Source organism: Crassostrea angulata, chromosome 5, assembly GCF_025612915.1.
Source record: "Crassostrea angulata isolate pt1a10 chromosome 5, ASM2561291v2, whole genome shotgun sequence".
NCBI lineage: Eukaryota > Metazoa > Mollusca > Bivalvia > Ostreida > Ostreidae > Magallana > Magallana angulata.
The window spans coordinates 47,381,809-47,402,271 of NC_069115.1; the positions used below are offsets into that span (position 1 = coordinate 47,381,809).

The 20,463-nt window shown below is 32.1% G+C and overlaps 1 protein-coding gene and 2 pseudogenes across 1 annotated transcript; all 3 read left to right on the plus strand.

Moving 5' to 3' along the window:
* The first annotated feature begins 9,120 nt into the window (after positions 1-9,120).
* On the plus strand, positions 9,121-10,596 carry LOC128184947 (uncharacterized). Its single transcript, XM_052854597.1, has 2 exons — positions 9,121-9,752; positions 10,133-10,596. The coding sequence occupies exons 1-2, from the start codon at positions 9,155-9,157 to the stop codon at positions 10,576-10,578; spliced, it is 1,044 nt and encodes a 347-aa protein (XP_052710557.1). The 5' UTR covers positions 9,121-9,154; the 3' UTR covers positions 10,579-10,596.
* A 1,353-nt stretch (positions 10,597-11,949) lies between these two features.
* On the plus strand, positions 11,950-13,726 carry LOC128186038 (uncharacterized; annotated as a pseudogene).
* Positions 13,727-14,569: 843 nt separating this feature from the next.
* LOC128185465 (uncharacterized) lies at positions 14,570-17,542 on the plus strand (annotated as a pseudogene).
* The last annotated feature ends 2,921 nt before the right edge of the window (positions 17,543-20,463 follow it).

The window sequence follows — 20,463 nt, forward strand, 5'->3', positions numbered from 1 at the left end:
ACAATAAAAAAAAGATTTTCAATAACTAAAATTATTTTACATAATGTATTCTATGCGTATTATGACACAAAATTAACCATTCAAAATGTCTCCAGTTTGAAAGACACTTTTGATTACAACGCATTAGGTCAGCAATTTGCAACCATAATTAAAGTTCCTTAAAGTCCTTAAACATTGTATGAACAAGAGCAAATTCTTCAGTCTTCTAAATTAAAAGAAATTCATAGAGGCTCGAACAAATCGCTTTACAATTAAAATATTACATGCCAGTATTTTATATTTAAACGTAATACACATGTTCAACCAAGTCATATATCATGAACTAATATAATTTTCGGACGAGTTCTTTGGATTGTCCGATGTATGTATCATAAACACACATAAAACCACATAGACGCGATATGAAGTCACGTATCTCTAAACAGACACACGTTCACTCTACTGGACTGCATGGACTAAAGTTAGGGCATCCAATTAAGGTGGTAGGAATACCTGTTGATATAAATGGAGACAAAAGTACATAATAATTGAAATAATTTCATCGGTATATGAGGTTAAACATTTTCAATATTTGACCAAAAATGAAACTTTTTGGTAAGGTAAAAATAATGAAAGCCCCAACATTATTCCAACTCGCGACTTTCATATTCGTATTTAACGCTCTTATCCATTGCGCTACTCTGCTCGGTAGCAATTTTTTGAAAGAAGATATTTATAAAATAATATTGAATTTTATTGTTTTTTCGATAGAAAGTACGTCACAATATGTATTTGTCCCATACAACATTACACGTCACTCCTGTAAAATGTTTAGAGAGTGAAAAAGATTAGCTGGAAAACTAATACATATATACAACCATATCAAGTACGTTACAAACCAAAGGGATGATACACAGAGAAACTCGCTATTCTTTACCCATTTGTAGACAAAAGAAAGAGAAAGAAAGGGACTCAACAAATGGTTCCAGTAAAAGTTCAGTTTTTTAATCTCTAATAAGGTTTGAATTAAATTAAAATGGTTTTCGTTACGTTTATTGATATTTGTTTCCGTTGAAACAAATATGGAGGAATGTATTTTTTGAACGTCAAAAAGATTCAATTTTATTTTCATCCGCGATAAAGTAAACATCTCGCTTAATATATGGTGCTGTTATGTAGTAATCTGCAGCGACCAGGAAGTTTTACAAGCAGAAGTCTAGAAATCATTCTTATCTCTCTCTCCCTTTCTCTCGCTCTCTCTCTCTCTCTCTGCCTCTCTCTCTCTCACACACACATTTTTTTGTTCTCTCTCTTTTTTTCTCTCTCTATCTCTCACACTCCAAAATGCACGTTCAGATGTTTTAAATTTAGAAGGACATTAAAAGAAACGAATTAAATAACTGAGGACCAACGAAATTCAACGAAATGTTGTCGATCTACAAAATGGTATGAGCAACACCTCTCCCTCTGTCTGTCTCTGTCTCTGTCTCTGTCTCTGTCTCTCTCTCTCTCTCTCCCTCTCTCTCTCTCTCTAATGCACGCTTAGATGTATTTAATCCAGGAAGACATTAAAAAAGTATTAAATGACGGTAGACCAACACATTTCACCAATGGTGTTGATGTTAACAAATGGCTTGACCATTATCAAAGCAGTCGTTTGATTGAAATGATTCGCTTTGATCAGTCATTTTGTGTAGACTTACGGTTAATTCACCACCTTTTGAAATTGATATAATTCATTCTATGTTCCCAATCTCTACAATGCATTAGACAAATATTATGATTTCAAGTCTTGACAATGTTACTGAATGCGTCTTTGATATGACAATATAACGGACATTATCAACAAACAACATTGTAAGACCTTAACTATGCGAGAATGATAAATTCCATCCTTACTAAAGCACACAATGATACGGAGATTGAAGTTTTACAGTCACTGCACTGAATGGTTAATACCAAATGTAATTTTAGAAAAAAGGAACTGAAATGACACACGTGTAAAGAGTTAAGTATGTTAAGTTATATTCATATTTCAGTGTTATTTGCGATAGTGTTTCTCCTCTTCAGGATATGTTACACAGAACTTGGACCACACTGTATATAAATGTTAAGAAAAACCTTGACACACAAACAATGCAGTACTTTTATTCAGGTGTCTTGTAATGAAATAAAAAATCCTTGATCAGAATACATGTTAGTTAATCATCAAATATGACAGAAAAATAATTCAGGTAGTCCTGTCGTAATTATTGCAAATAAAAATCAAGCATGCAGTCGAAGCTAGTACAAACATTGGCAATGTGGTGGAAGTGAGACAATCCAATTATGTTAAAACCGACATTATGAATTTACTCATATTAATGACTAGTTTTTCTTAAAAAAAAGAAACGTCTATTACGACTTGAAATATTTAGATGCATATTGTACAAATTATAAAGGAGAAAATAATTCAACACATCTATGCACTAAAGCAACCAATATGAAATTTCAGTGGAAAAATGGGGGCAAAATTTCAATGTGTACTTTTATTTCCTGTCGCTTGCAATTTGTGATCTAAATAAAAATTGCCTTATGCACAAGGGTTCATTCTTTAACCTTCTGTTAGGTTCTGAGATAAGTGTATTTAATATTACCGCTTGTTTTTGACCAGGTTATAGCAACAACATAAAAATCACAAAAAAGTCGCCTCTTTTGTGCACAATCCTTTTCTACGGTGTCTGTTTTACTGTTTCAACGCAATCAAACACACAAGATTATATCCAGGGGTTAGCACGTAGATTAGCCTTGTTAGAACATATATACGTTTGGGCGGGAACAGCATAGATACCATATTCAGACTTATCCACCAATGTCAAATGGATTCATAAATGGGAAAAAATAAAATACAATTTGTGACTTACATCATCGTCTTCATATACTAAAAGATAAACTTTCCCAGTATGAAAAGCACTTTCACAAAACAAAACATTGCAATAATTTGGAAAATACAGTTCAGTAACTCTCAAATCTTGTAAAAAAGAAACCTCACAGCACCAAGTCTATTGAACGTACAAATACAATGTTACTTAACCAACGATATTGAAAGAGATGATGTTTAACTTTTTACAACATGAACTCCAAAGAATGCAAGTGAGACTGTGTATATCATTAGGGAATGACTGTTAAAGTTGACGGAGATTAAATACAAAATAATTGGTCAAATGACTAATTAATAAACACTTCACATCTAAAAAGATCTATGATATACCGCGAGCAACTATGTTTATGCGGTCATTATCGTGGAACCACGCGACAAGATTATAATTTTTAAAAATTTAAATCAAACAAAAGTTTCTTAAACCGTTGCTTCAGTTACTTCGTAACATATTACTAATTCGTACATAATCCTCAGATTTTATGTTTTAAAAAAAAACATAACATATGTATACATTGTATGGATGTATTGCCAAATTGATTACAACACTGTCTTCATTATATTTTAATTCCAGAAAGACTGCTCATACCTATAGCAACCACAACTCCTTACCCAACACCTGCCGCAAAGATCGTCGCTTTCTATGTATATCATATATGTCAGCAACAATTCCCTCTATCACAGGTTGGAGTACTTTGGTCTTTGGTGTAAGTAAAACCGACGATGGAAACGGTTACCATCCCTCAACAGGGGTGTTTATTGCCCCGGAGACTGGCGTTTATGTATTCACATCAGAGGCGGATCCAGCAATTTGGGAAAGGGGGTTCCAATTGATGAAAATCAGTAGGTGAAAAATTCATTATTTGTCAATAAACAAAGCCTTTTGAACGTTTTCCGTGCGTAAATTTAAAAAAACATTTATCTTGTCAATGTCTTCTTTATATCTATTTTAATATCAGAGTGCAAAGCATTATTGAACGTTTTGGTTTAGGTAAGGAATATTTGCACAATTTCTGGCCTTAAAAAAACCCCCAAGTTTCCAGCAATGAGAACGTGCGTCTATGCTTAACAGAAAGAAACACTAAAAAACAAAAAATAGTTCAGACCAATTACGATAAGCTATAATGAAGTTTTGGTAAATTTTTTTATGTCTTTGATGTTTAAATTCTGAACTATCTGTCGATTTTGATTTCTATCGATTGCTTTCTTAAATAAAGGTCTAAATGATAGGATATGACAAAAATGGGGATAGTTTATCTACTGAATAGATGGAATATGTGTACATGTAATGCAATTGTATAAGCAATGTAGTAGTCCCAGGGAACTTGATGGGACCTCTGTCCCCGTAAAGGGCGCGCCACATCACCCGGCACTAGTACAGATGCGATCATATTCAGGAAAGTTTTGAAAATTGTGCATTTCTGGCGGTGACTTTGTTGGTACTGGGGTCGTGGTCACACATGTCAATACAGGAGATGACGTTTACGTTAGAACGCATGCTTCATGGAATGACTGTTATATTCTTAGCGATATAGGAGGAAGATCGTCCTTTGCAGGCTGGAAATTGTCTTAAGAAAACAAAACACAATTTTTGGCGACATTATTCTGTTCATGCTGTTTAATTGTTTTTTAAATTAGGCATTCTTACATTAGTGCATTTATGACTTATCATAAGTCAAATAAAACATATAATATCAGACTGTTGCAGTGTTGATATCGACCGAAATAAATTTGATTCTGATAAATCAACAAATCAACTGATGAAATCAGTTAACAATGATGGATTACAATAAACGTACGATTCCTACATTTTTGTATGAAAAGTGATTAATCTTATCTGATGATTTATCATACAGAACAAAATTCAGCTTATAATCAGTATATACATAGATTTCAAGCAATTGACAATTACAAAATATTATATTGCTGTGAAGGTTACCATATTGCAAGACATACTTGAAATAAAATTAACTACTGGCATTTTTGCCTCAGTTTCGAAATACACTTCTGAGCACATGTGATAGTTGTAAAGGTCGCAGCGGTCACAATATAAAAGCTGACCTGAAGAGTGATATAAACACTTTTTGGGGAGTTGATTTTAATCAACTCTCCTATGCAGTCACTCAGACAAACCGAAAGTGAAACAGTGTTTGGACCTCAGCACAAATCATCGCTGCTGACAAGCCTTAGTTCTTGAAAATGATTGATGAATTCGATGTAATGTATGCTAAAGCATTGTTTTTCAAGGAAACTTATTTATAAATACCTTGAAAATAGTCAGATTGTAAATGGTACGAACAATTTAAATATTTTTTGTAGTCGTATGTATTCCTACGCCAGAGGAGTTCAATATTAATAGTCTCGTTCAACTCGACCTTTGGCTGTCTCCGTATAAATGCTTGTCGGAGATTTACAGTGTCAGCCGAGCGTTTGGTTGAACGACACTAGAGTTCAAAATTGCTTGGATCCATACAATTTTAGAGAAATATTTTGTATTACTGATACATAGTTTGATTGAATTCATTTCATTTTAAATATTATTTACCATGATTCATTTGGGGGTTTCTTGACATTCTTGTCGAAAAAGTCCAAAAATTCATATTATAAAAATGTGCGTAATTCAAATACAAATTAGAAACTACATGTGCTTGTCATCAAAATAACAAATCATTGATTTTAAGATAAACAAACATCGACAAAATCAACTCTCGTTAGTTCTTCAGTACTTTGATTATTTCTATATCAGTGAATAGGTCTCCTTGTTGGTAATATTTTGGTACTTATATTAAAATATTTTAAAAAGTATATCAAGGAAAGGCAGAAACAGTTGATACCAATTCTTTCATTTTTTTAAGGCCAAATGCGACCTATCTTTCATTTTTTTTCTATTTTTACCTAGCTCCACAATGTGAAAATTCCTCTTAGTAATTTTATAATCATATTTTGATGTTTAATGATTCTTTTTTTTAATTTAGATATAGAGTGTTCAATTGAAAATATTTAGTATGGCTTTATTTATAAGAATTCAAATGCATTTTGCATGCCATTTTAAGATAAATTCGAAACATTCTAGCTCCGAAAAGAGCCTGGTAATGTACTCTGAATTTTCCTAGATTTCACAGATATAAATGTTAATAAGGGAATAAAATATCAAGGAAAATTATATAAAATTGAGGAACGTCTCGTTTGTCCTTAAGCCAGAGATGAATTGAAGCTTCTCTGATTTTACGCTATTCACTTGCTCTTGTAGTATGATAAAAGAATTTTGCTTAATACCACCTTAAATAAACTGTTATAAAATACTTGTTTTGTATATTGAATTACATTTATAACAATAACTGTGTGAAATGTTATTCTTGGATATTACACCTTTCCCCCTGTGAGTGGCGTTGAGTCACTTTGATCTGGACACTCTAAATTGACTTTCTAAGCACTCTAATCTAAGTAATCCTATGATAGAAGATATTCTTTATCTTTACTATTCTATTATTCTCTTTTGTTAAAACGCTGTTTTGTTATCTATATTCAATTGATATTCTGATATTCGGCAGTTGGAGAGCTCGTACCACTGACTACCGACCTCGCAGTATATTGTTATAAGTTTGCTGAGTTTTAATAAATCTTATAAAACGGATACCGAGATGTGCATTTTCCGTGGGTCACAATGATAACAATAGTAACATTAATTTCAAAGACATCTGAGAGCCATTGTTCAACGGAAAACGGTTTTGAAAACAAGGCAAAAAATATATGCATCAACTTTAGAAACGATGCTAGATAAACGGAGTTGGAATAGACATGTTCAAATTGCAATGTGAAAAGAAATGTATGGTGTTTATTCTTGAGCTAAGAAGTCCCGGTGAGTTAAGTCCGTAGAATATCTTTGAAATTCATGTTTGTCTGTGCGAAAAATGGTAAGTCGATTTCAAATCAATTTTATTTGTGAGTATGTGTGAAATTCCAAATTGCTTAGCAGCTACGTGTGAATATATAAAATTTTAAACAAGAAATTTGTTTTTTACAGCATGTGCTTCAAATTAATGGCAACTCTTTTGCTTTAGTAATAGTTTAGCCGAACAACCTTTGAGGAGAAAACTAGAGTCGTTGTAATGTTGGTGTCTCATAAGTTCTTATATCAGGATGTACAAAGTTTACTTTATATCTATCTTTCACGATACTGTTAGCAACAGTAAGCAGTATCATTTAAAAACAATTTTTAATGCTTAAAGTGCATTGTGATTTTCAATGAAAACCAACACTAATCCGTAGCTCTGAAGGGACGCCCAACGAAACTTGAAGTGCTTATGATATCAAAAAAGGCCCAGGTCCAGGGTCGAAACCAGATGTCAGGATTGCTACATCGTTCCTAACCACTTGAATATTAGTTGAATATCGACCATTACGACGGAAAAACAAACGAATATGTTTTGATTCCATTGCGTTAACACTTAGATCTTTGATTGAGTATATCTCCGTATTATACATGCTGCAAAACATGGTGTAAACTTTAATGTATATTGTAGAAGAAACCAGGGATGAAATCAATTACACAAGCGACTCCAAATCTTTTAATTTCTCAAATGAGCAATATAATATTATTGATTTAAAAACAATTCGGTTTTTTTTAAACTTGCACATACGTTCCCTGCAACGTTTTACTTTCCAAGTTTTGCGTTCGCTCACCCTTCGCTCAGTGTGCGCTAACAGTGCGCTCAATGTCTGTTCATCGTTTACAACTCTGCGCTCTTTGCTCCAAATCCGTTCGCGGTCACCGTGCGCTCACAGTGCGTTTGTATGCGCTCAGAAAAATCTTTCAGCATTCGCTCGATCACCTTTCAGGTAAATTCATCTCCATTGCCATTCGGAACTCCGAAGTGGAAAGATTATCTTAGAAAACATAAAAAAGAGCACGTGTCCCTAGTTCATTTAAAACAGCGTGAATGTAGTTTTGTTTAACATAGCATCCAGTTTATCGACAGTAAGTAAATGTATTCATTATAAATTGATTCGTTAAAATTCTTTAATTTATTAATGAAACACTTGTTTGACAAAATCAAACTTCGCTGTTATATAAATAAAATAAAACAGAAGTAACGAGTTCAAATAAATATTTTCAAAAGATCACCAAAAGATCAGACTGACATTTTGATATCACGAGAAAAAAATATTTGAAAAATGAAATATATCTACTTGTTTAACTTTACTCTATAATTTGTATCCAAAAATATATAACATGAAATAAGCAAATTAAATACAATATTATTGTGTTGAAACTCAATGACATATGATGCACTATCAAATTGAAACAAGAAATAATTTTTTATATACGATCAACCTTTTTTTTTTAAACTACCCTCTATAAATAAATATTTCACTTACTTATATCAAACCCTTTTTCAGTCGTAAATCTTAAAGTCTACAAAAAACTTAATGAACATTACATTCTTATCTCTTAGTACGTTAGAACTATATAATGCGTCTGCATGCAGTTTAACAGAAAGATATAAATTTATCCAAGATATGAGTTTTCTTTCAGAACCCGAACAAGGATATGGGTTCTCTAATAGAATCTGTACCCTTTGACAGAGTACGAGATCTTCAGTACACGACTTTTCCAGAGTACGACTTCTCCTGATATCGTGTAAATGACAAATATTAAAAAAATTCCTTACATGATTATAGTTAAAGCGGTGCGTTTAAATAGAAATAAACATTTGATAATTGTTTCAAAGTAGTCATGAAAATCAATCATATGGAGGAATGCACCGAAAAACATAATATTCGGTTACATACTTTAAACTTCGAGCAACAATGAATATGTATAACGGGACCAAAATGTTGCTGCAAGAGACCGACTTTAAGAGATAGGATATAAAGACGTTAGAGATCTGGTTAAATATCTTAATAAGCATTCTTTCAATAACTTTTTTTTGCTAAATGATTTATATTTGGAAAAGCCCCGTGAAATCATTTTATTGTTTAAATATATTAATTAATTTAAGTACATGTTTGTCCTTATAAAGCTTATTAAAACATAATTATAAATCAGTACTAATGGATCCATCAATCTTTTAAGGTCCATATAATACTACAGTGACGTTTGAACATATACAGGTATTTTGTATACATTATTTAAGTAAGCGCTCCGTATTCGGCCCTCTATGTAAATATCAGTCGTTGACCTAATTGTAGTTTTAGATAAGAATTGGTGGTTCATAGGAAATATTACAGTTCATGATTCTGTTTTAACAAAACATCATGAACATAATAATATCTTCTCTTTTCTGTTTCTTTTCGTTGTGCGTAAACTGTACTGCAGCTTCGCAAAAATGGAATACATTGGATGTCGATGCTATTCAGAAACTGACCTCGAGGTTAGATTTTCTGGAACAAAGGTTGACTAGAGAACATCCTCATTTTCATGGTTTTGAAGCATCATTATCCAATGCAAAGAGTAATAAAGTTAAAGAGGGATGGATTCGCGATATGGAAAATCGAATTAAGGCTTTGGAAAATACAATCATACAGAAAAATTGTGATAAAAAGATTCAAACTTTGGACAAAACTGTTAAGGAACTCTCAAAACAAATAAAACAACAAGCCCTATATAACGAACGTACAGAGAGACTGGAAGCTATTGTTCGTGACCAAGAAAAAACTATTTTCAAATTAAGAGAGGAAGTAATGCAAATTAAGAAACCAGGGCCTGCCATTGGAGACCTTCTTGTTCATACAGAAGATGAAAACGATAAAGATGGAAGCAATGAAAGCAATCATCAAAACCGATTAGGAATAACGCAGCGTATTAGAACCAGTAGTTCTTCTTCTGATCCACGAGCAATTGTTACAAATAGAAGTAAGACTATGTTTATAGAATAATTTTCATTTATTATCATATGTATAAAACTATTTTGAGTGTGATATAAGAACAAAAAGGCTTGCATAACTATTAAGACATTCATTAGCAATTAGTGATAATGAAGTCATTAATTTTTTTTTTAATTTTTAATAGTTTATCATAATAACATTTGTGTGCAGACTTGAGCCTTTCTAAAAAAGAAAATGTAACAAAACTTTCTTTGAAAATATAATGAATGGTAATGCCTTGTTTTCAAGATATGGCACCTTTCAAATTTCAAAAATGAACTATAAACTTTTTCTTCATCATTTCAGATGAAAGAAAAGAAAAACTGATATACAATGTATAATATATTTACAACATCTTTTTTTTAATAGAAAGACTACTTTTACCCTCTACCATGCAGCCAGTGGCCACGTCAAGTACTATAGCCTTCTATGCTTATATTGGAGCATCTATTCAATCTGTCCCAATTCAGCATTCTTTGATTTTTGATGTCGTTAAAACTAACGTTGGAAACGGCTATCATTCCCCAACAGGAGTGTTCATTGCTCCGGAGACCGGGATTTATGTGTTTACCTGGACTATGAGAGAATATAGCAATTGTCGCCACTCAACTCAGTTGATGGTAAATACCTCGGAAATCGGAATAATTCACGTGCACGTTGGTTCCGGTAGTGACTTGGAAGGAACAGGAGTCGTGGTCACACATGTCAATGCAGGAGATGACGTTTACGTTAGAACGCACGCATCATGGAATGACTGTGATATTTTTAGCGATATGGCAGGAAGGTCTTCTTTCGCTGGCTGGAAATTGTCTTGAGAACATTACACAAATAAAACAAAAATGATAAAAATGATCTTTTTTATGTTTGTTTAAAGTAATTATAATGAGCAGAGTCGAAAATAGCTGTCAGTTTTACACGATATTCGCAAACGTTTTGACGATTGGTATTTTTACTAGTTTTTTACTAACAGGTTATAAACAGAAATGAAGATAAAATTAAATTACGTTCAATATGAAATTTGAGATTTGAGGAGTAGGTCTGGTCTCCAAGAAATATCAGGTTTAGCAACGAATAAACTACAGAGGTAGAGCCAGTGTTATAATCTTGTAGGTGTTAAAATCGCTCAGGGTTGTTATGAATTATATCAGATCAGTGATAAAGGCTGCTTAAAATAATAGGGCTTTTATCTGTATATCATTTACGGTAATCCTACACAGGCAAAAGTGGCTTGCATGAATCTCATATGAAATTCGCATGAAGTTCATGCGAATTCCTCGCATGAGAAAGAGAAGAAAAGTAACACGCATTAATTTCATGCGAAAACTTCATGCGATTTTGACATTATTTTAATGCAAATATTATATGATTAAAATTTCGCACAATATTCATGCGAAAATGGATATCTTATGTTTCATTGTTGTTTTATGCGAATATCATACAAATATCATACAATTTTTATACAAAATACTATGCAGCTTTTAAAGTGAGCGTCTCAGAAAAAGTCATGCAATATTACCAAAATCGTCCACAAGCGTACATCTTAGTTATTTTAAAAAGTGTTTAAAACTGAAAGATTATCCCATAAAAGTCCAAATTTTGAATTCAATTGCTTGCTGGTGTCGTTCTATTTCTAGCTGTGACCTAATTTGAATAATGGCCCAAATATGGATTAAAAACCAAGAAAAATTATGAAAAACAATGCAGTTTGAGCACTAAAAAAAGAAAATAATAGAAAATTGTTCACAATTGTTTTATTTATATATATGTTACCTAAAACTTCATTTTTCATAATACCAATCTAAATTATTAAAAACTGCCCATAGAACCATGAAAAAGAGATTTTGAAAACTGGCAATTTGCCAATTTTGCTAGATGTATAAAAATAAACAGCTTTGATAGAGGTATTAATATACCTGTAATCGCTTGCATCTTCAAAATTTATCATTATTTTTTTAAGATGAAGGCATAAGTGTAAATTTCTAAAAAAAATCCACTTTTGGACTCTTAAAGAATAGCACGCAATGATAATATATTGACTGATACATTCCATCTAAATAAGCATATTCTAGCATATTATTAAATATATTTATATTTCAAAAAATAAGTTATTAAATTTAAAAGAATGAATTAATTCAAAATTGATATTTTCTTGTCATAAGTATTTGTTATATTGATATTGTCGCTCCCCAAACCTGTAAATTAATTTTTGGCTGTGAAATATGATTTGTAAAATTTACCTCCCCTTTGATGCAATCTCTAGGCAGAGGAGGTTAAAAAAGTGAAGAGACGCCAAATGGAGGTCACATTGAAAACATAATTTATGACAATGGGGTGAATACAAGTTATTTGATCATTGTGACCTTATCATTTTCCATCAGAAGGAACAATGAGATTATTTTAATTTAGCTTGACCTTTTTGTTCATGAAAATGAGTGAAAACGCACCAGGTTTAGCAGCTGAATGTCCTGCTATATTTAAATTTTATAATGGATCCGGAGGATCTGAATGTGATCTTGCAAACATTTGTTCTGTTTATGAGAGTGACAGGGATATTATGAATCACTTATACAGTTTACAAAGTGCACAAATTCTAGACAGGTGTGTGTCTAATGCTCACATATGTCCTTAGTACATAGTAATATTGTATTGAAGTGGGTATTTCATCATCGATAAGGCAGTGCTTTCTATGAAAAAATGCCTGAAGCACCGCGAAGAGTTGGGAGCACGGTGTTCTTATCCTGGTCATCGGGGTAATATGAAAGCTGACAGAGGGGCCATTCCAACAATGTGTAGAGAACTCTGGTTAAAACAAGACAGATTATACCAGTAGGATCAGGTACGTTATTTTTACAGTCACCTTAATTCAGGACTTTGAAAGAGTATGTAATATAAAATATTATGAGAAAATTAGTGTATTTTATAAACAGGTGATATCTAGGAGGACCTCTATATATATAGATTTAGATGTTATATAGATATGAAGGTCTGTAAAGATTGAAAATTACTTTAACAATTGACCTTAACTGTACATGAGCGGATCCAGAAATTTTTACCAAAAAGGGGGGGGGGTCCAATGAGAGATAGTTTTGTTTTCCAGGGGGGGGGGGGGGGGCTGGGATTTTTGTGTATAACTGTATTTGTACTTTAGATCACTACAATATGTTTTGCTTTAAAAAGTACTTCAATTTCACAATCATATGAAAAATAAACTAAATGAAAATAACTTGTCACAATCAAAACATGTGTCAAATTGTGTTACAATGACAGTGTAGTAATTGAACTTTGATCTTATGTGCAGTATTTACTTGTAGCAATTTGCAAAAGGTGCTCAATGGATCATAAGAAGAATGTGTACCCATCATACAATGTAGAGTATGTAGAAGAACTAGGTAATAATTTTGCTGTATATCATTCAGTTATATTCATAAATGTAATAAACTGACAAACATGCATGTATACAATTAGAAATCGTAAAGGAATATATTCTAATTATTGAAAGCATTGTAACATGTCGAATGATATCATCATAAACATTTTAAGGATTATTTTCATATGTTAAATGTTAAGAACATACATGAACATGTAGATATGCATGCATGAACAATGGATTTGGAGCTTAAGAAATTTTGAAAAATTTAAAACTGCATGTATTGTGATATATTGTGCAATACCAGGTTTGTTAATTATAGGTATATACGCAACTTGGGGTTGTCAATGATACATTTTAGCTTTTCATATGGGTATTATTTTTAAAGTAATTGTTGATAAGACCTTATTATTTTACTTTCAGAGTGGTGTAGACAGATTTGTAGAATTCTTCACACAGACAACAGCACAAAATCAAAAAGTCATGGTATCAGACACATTTTTTTCGATGAAATTAAGTGCATTTTCCATATGTAAATGAATTATACCAGATATTCTTTCTCAGTAAATGACTTGATTTTGGATGTTCTCATGTTTGCGCATAAAAATGCAAGTTTACATTAAATTTTAAGCTACACCACCCACATGAATGGGACAAAAGAACCATTTTAGGGACAAATTATAAATCAACGTATTCATTTATCTGTTATTTCATCTGTCTGTTAGTTAAACCAAATCTTTATACAAAATTAAGAAATATACAACTATTTGTATGTTTAGCATAAAATCAATCTGAAAAGATTTGCATTATACCTATTTTGGTGAACATCTACAGTCCCACTTGATTGACATACAAGTGCCACATGTACCAGCTATAGTTGAAAACAAAGAAACAGCATTTGATATTAATGTACACAGTAAGTTCACAGTTGAATTGAACAGAAACATATACTGCTAGTGAAACAGCTACATCAGCATCATTGTTGGTGGTTTCTTAACTCGATCTAGATGCAACTACATATATATGTAACTATGTAAAGATAAACCAATTACCTTTCCCAATTCTTATCAGAAACAGATAAATAATAAAAGAGTGTAGATATATCTAAAGGTATTTAATTTAGCAATATTGCTTTGTTTTAAATTGATATGTGTGTCTTCCCTACATACAGGTGTACCAAGTTCACAAGACACAGACGCAATGGGTACAGACATGGAGTTTGAAAATCTCTGTAAGTGTAGATAAATTAAGCCCCAAATCAATTACATGTAAAGCATATTTACCAGCTATATTAGCCTCAACTGATTTATTTTTGGTGTTTATTTTGGTTATCTTATTTCCTATAAATTTGACAAATATTCTTGTTAGGTGTAAAATGTGTACTGTAAATGTTTATTGTGCATTGTTTTAAAAAAGTTTAAAATTGTATGCAGTGAAGTATGCGAACCAATGTCAAAAGTAAATATGACTCGGTAAAAAATCTTGGAACTCTAAGAGAAATATCATTCTTTCCAACTGTCTATCTGTCCATAAACACAATTGTGTGACACAATATGTCACATGTAGACCATATAAGGAGGATTGTATATCTTGAGACGATGTCAGTTTTTTTGTATCTATAATGAATTATTAGTATCCCGCTCCGAAGGAGAAGGGGGTATACTCTTTTACCCTTGTGTGTCTGTCTGTAACAAAAATTTCTGTCACAGCTTTCTCAGCAATTAGCTATTCATCACAGATGGTTGAAATTTTAACACACACTTATTGCCATCCGGAACTCCGAAGTGGAAAGATTATCTTAGAAAATATAAAAAAAAAGAGCACGTGTCCCTTATTCATTTAAAACAGCGTGAATGTAGTTTTGTTTAACATAGCATCAAGTTTATCGACAGTTATTAAATATATTCATTATAAATTGATTCGTTAAAATTCTTTAATTTATTAATGAAACACTTGTTTGACAAAATCAAACTTTGCTGTTATATAAATAAAATAGAACAGAAGTAAGGAGTTTAAATAAATATATTTTAAATATCTAAAATAATGACAAATAATAAAAAACAAACAAGAAACTACGTTACTAAAGTCTATCACCAAAAGATCAGACTGACATCTTAATATCACACGTAAAACGGTTTTGAAAAATTAAATATATATATTTGTTTAACTTTACTCTATAATTTGTATAAAAAATATCTAACATGAAATAAGCAAATTTAATACAATATTATTGTGTTGAAACTCAATGACATATGATGCAATATCAATATGAAACAAGAAATAATTTTTTATATACGATCAACCTTTTTTTAAACTACCCTCTATAAATAAATATTTCACTTAATTATATCAAACCCCTTTTTCAGTCATAAATCTTAAAGTCTACAATACAATTAATTAACATTACATTTTTATCTGTTAGTACGTAAGAACTATATAATGCGTCTGCATGCAGTTTAACAGAAAGATATAACGTTATTCAATATATTAGTTTTTTTTCATAACCCGAACAAGGATATGGGTTCTCTAATATAATCTGTACCCTTTGACAGAGTACGAGATCTTCAATACACGACTTTTCCAGAGTACGACTTCTCCTTATATCGTGTAAATGACAAATATTGAAAAGATTCCGTACACGATCATAGTTAGAGCAGTGCGTTTAATTAGAAATACACATTTGATAATTGTTTCAAAATAGTCATGAAAATCAATCATATGGAGGAATGCACCGAAAAACATTATATTCGGTTACATAATTAAAACCTCGAGTAACAATTGAATATGTATTACGGGACCAAAATGTTGCTGCAAGAGACCGACTTTAAGAGATAGGATAAAAAGACGTTAGAGATCTGGTTAAATATCTTAATAAGCATTCTTTCAATAACTTTTTTTACTAATTGATTTATATTTGGAAAAGCCCCGTGAAATCGTTTTATTGTTTAAATATATTAATTAAATACACGTTTGTCTTTATAAAGCTTATTAAACATAGTTATAAATCAGTACTAATGGATCAATTAATCTTTTAAAGTACATATAAAACTACAGTGATGTTTTAACATATACAGGTATTTTGTATACATTATTTAAGTATAAGGGCTCCGTATTCGGCCCTCTATGTAAATAACAGTCGCTGACCTAATTGTAATTATCCAATGCAAAGAGTAATAAAGTTAAAGAGGGATGGATTTGCGATATGGAAAATCGAATTAAGGCTTTGGAAAATACAATCATACAGAATAATTGTGATAAAAAGATTCAAACTTTGGACGAAACTGTTAAGGAACTCTCAAAACAAATAAAACACAAGCCCTATATAACGAACGTACAAAGAGACTGGATGCTATTGTTCGTGACCAAGAAAAAACTATTTTCAAATTAAGAGAGGAAGTAATGCAAATTAAGAAACCAGGGCCTGCCATTGGAGACCTTCTTGTTCATACAGAAGATGAAAACGATAAAGATGGAAGCAATGAAAGCAATCATCAAAACCGATTAGGAATAACGCAGCGTATTAGAACCAGTAGTTCTTCTTCTGATCCACGAGCAATTGTTACAAATAGAAGTAAGACTATGTTTATAGAATAATTTTCATTTATTATCATATGTATAAAACTATTTTGAGTGTGATATAAGAACAAAAAGGCTTGCATAACTATTAAGACATTCATTAGCAATAATTGATAATGTAGTCATTAATTTTTTTTTTAATTTTTAATAGTTTATCATAGTAACATTTGTGTGCAGACTTGAGCCTTTCTCAAAAAGAAAATGTAACAAAACTTTCTTTGAAAATATAATGAATGGTAATGCCTTGTTTTCAAGATATGACGCCTTTCAAATTTCAAAAATGAACTAATAACTTTTTTCATATCATTTCAGATGAATGAAAAAAAAAAAACTTTTTTATAGTAATAAAATAATAAACAACATTTTTTTTTCTTAGAAAGATTACTTTTACCCTCTACCATGCAGCCAGTTGCCACATCAAGTACTATAGCCTTCTATGCTTATATTGGAGCATATATTCAGTATGTCCAAATTCAGCATTCTTTGGTTTTCGATGTCGTTAAAACTAACGTTGGAAACGGCTATCATTCCCCAACAGGGGTGTTCATTGCCCCAGAGACTGGGATCTATGTGTTTACCTGGACTATAAGAGAAAATGTCAAATGTCGCCACTCAACCCAGTTGATGGTAAATACCTCGGAAATCGGAATAATTCACGTGCACGTTGGTTCCGGTGGTGACTTGGCAGGAACTGGAATCGTCGTCACGAATGTTAATGCAGGAGATGACGTATACGTCAGAACCCTTGCATCATGGAATGACTGTTACATTGCAAACAGTTTATCAGGAAGATCGTCCTTTGCAGCCTGGAAACTGTCGTAAAAAAAATACACAAATAAAACAAAAAGGATGAACATGATTTAGTTAATGGTTTGTTAAAAGTGTCGTTGTATACTTATGCATAGATTTGAAGATTGTTCCAATTTTTACACGATGTGTGGAAAGGTTTTGACAATTAGCATTCTGTCTTGTACAAACAAGTTACAAACAGAAAAAGTAAAAACCAATATGAATTACCTCTAATTAAAAATATTAAGTGCAAGTTTCCGAAAAACACCAAGCTTAACAAAAATAAAGTACAGCGGAACAGCAAGTGTTATCAATCTTGTAGAAGTTACAGTCGCTCAGGTTTGTTATGAATTTTATCAAAACAGTAAAAAAGGCAGCTTGAAATGATTGAGTTTTTTTTGTATCATTTATGATAGACCTATGATTCAGCAAGATTTACCACAATAGATGTTATGGTCCGTTAAAACAAATTGTGAAGTTAAATTGGGACAAATTTAAGGGTGCTTAAAACGACCAATAAACGGACATAATAAACAAACAGCATTTTTAGATAAAAACAAGTGATGTTTGTGAAACACTTATTCCCCCTCTCCTAGAACATCTGCGAAGAAAACGAACGGAAAATACAAATAAATTATACATCTGTGAAGAAAGTGAACGTAAATTGCAAATAATTGGAATTTTTCTAAGTCCAAGGCGCATAACTCTGTCACAATATGCTCGGTTGTACCAAAAATTAAACTTTACTTAGATATATTTATAATATATCTGTAAACTTAATTTCATTTAAAAAAGTAGAGACTCTCCGAAGAAAATAAACGGAAACTGCAAATATTTGGAATTTTTCTAAATCAATGAAGCATAACTCTGTCAAAAAGTGCTCGATCAGACCCAAAATTGAACTTGTCCTCCACATTATTATGATAAACATGTATACCAATTTTATTTTAATATGTGCATTCTCTGTGAAGAATATGAACGAAAACTGTTGGTGGACCGATCGACCGACAGACAGACAGCAGCAAAGCAATTTGACCTCCCTTCTTCGAAAGGTGCATAAACTGCGACAGATAAATAACTTTGTTTTTATAAAAGTACAGTGAACATTATTTTAGTCACTTCACTTAGCAGTCAATACCAACTGTATTTAAATATAGGCAAATGTCACTATTGATACCTAGTACATGCACATGGTGTTTGGTAATTTTTTGTAATACAGCTGCGCAAGCATTAATCCATGCATTGATGTCGATAGTATGATGATATTTTTCGTGCAGAATTTAGACTAAATCTCGTAGTTAGTACTTGTTTAACATTGACACATGTCTAATAAGGTGCAGTTATTCAGATATCTTATATGTAAATTGAATAATCGATCAAATTGCAATTTTAGAATAAGACATAAAATCGGTGATAGTTTACTTGGTGACTTAATAACGTAGTTATTAGGTGCGAAATCATTTAATTGATTAATGAATAACAAGAGGCCAATAGGCCTTAACGGTCACCTGTGTAGCATATAACCAATACACAAACTTGTCGAGGAGTCTCATATATGCATTTAATTAATTAGGTTTCATTCTGGAGTATAGAAAATTTATAAATTTGTAATGACGTCCACCTCCCTGCCTGAAATATTTCAGAAAGAACTATGAAACCTATAATTTTCGCGAAAAACTTAAAGATCTGGTCTACAAAATCATGAATTCAGTTTTCCTTTCAGGTGTGTGGGAGTAAAGAAGATAGTCTTTAAACATTATATGCATTAACACCTATACATCCATTTTGGCCCTGTCCTAGAGTCAAAACCCATACTCCAGGGGACATGACATTTAATATTTTGGTAGAAAACTTCCTGGTAAACATAAATATTAAGTCAATTTTTAATACAGATGTGTGAAAATAGAGAAGAAGATTTTTAAAAATTGCATGCCTTAACACTATATTGCCATTTTCCTCCCTTCCCATGTTCTGAACCCCTGACCCAGGGGCCATGAATTTCACAATTTTGGTAAAGGGCTTCATGGACATCATAACCATATATTCATTTTTTGCCCAGAGGTGTGGGAATAAAGAAGATTTTTTAAAGATTTAATACATTTTCACTATATGGACATATTGGCCCCATCCTAGAGTCTGAACCCCTGACACATGAGTCATGAATTTCACAATTTTGGTAGAGGGCTTCATGGACATTATAATCAGGCATTTAGTGTTTAACAAATATACATGTATATGGGAGTAGAGAAGAGGACTTTCTAAAATTTAATTCATTTTAATACATAGCCATATTAGCCCCTCCCTAGAGTCTGAACCCCCGACACAGGGGCCATGAATTTCCCAATTTTGGTAAAGGGCTTCATGGACATCATAATTATGAATTTAGTGTTTAACAATTATATATGGGAGTAGAGAAGAAGACTTTCTAAGATTTAATACATTTTAACTATATGGCCATATTGGCCCCACCCTAGAGCCTGAACCCCTGACACATGAGTCATGAATTTCCCAATTTTGGTAAAGAGCTTCATGGACATCATGATCATGCATTTAGTTTTTAACAAATATATATAAGGAAGTAGAATAAAAGATTTTTTAAGATTTAATACATTTTTACTTTATGGCCATATTGGCCCCACCCTAGAGCCTGAACCCCTGACACAGGGGTAATAAATTTCACAATTTTGGTAGAGGATTTCATGGACATTATGATCTTGCATTTAGTTAAGGAAGTAGAGAAGTATATTTTTAAAGATTTAATACATTTTTACTTTATGGACATATTGGCCCCACCCTAGAGCCTGAACCCCTGACGCAGGGGCCATGAATTTCACAATTTTGCATATTTGGCACCACCTGTGGTGCCCGGGGGTAGTAGAGCCAAGAATTTCACGATTTAGATTCCTCCTACCATAGAGATGCCTCACACCAAAAATGGTAACAAATAGCTTTGTAGTTTTTAAGAAGA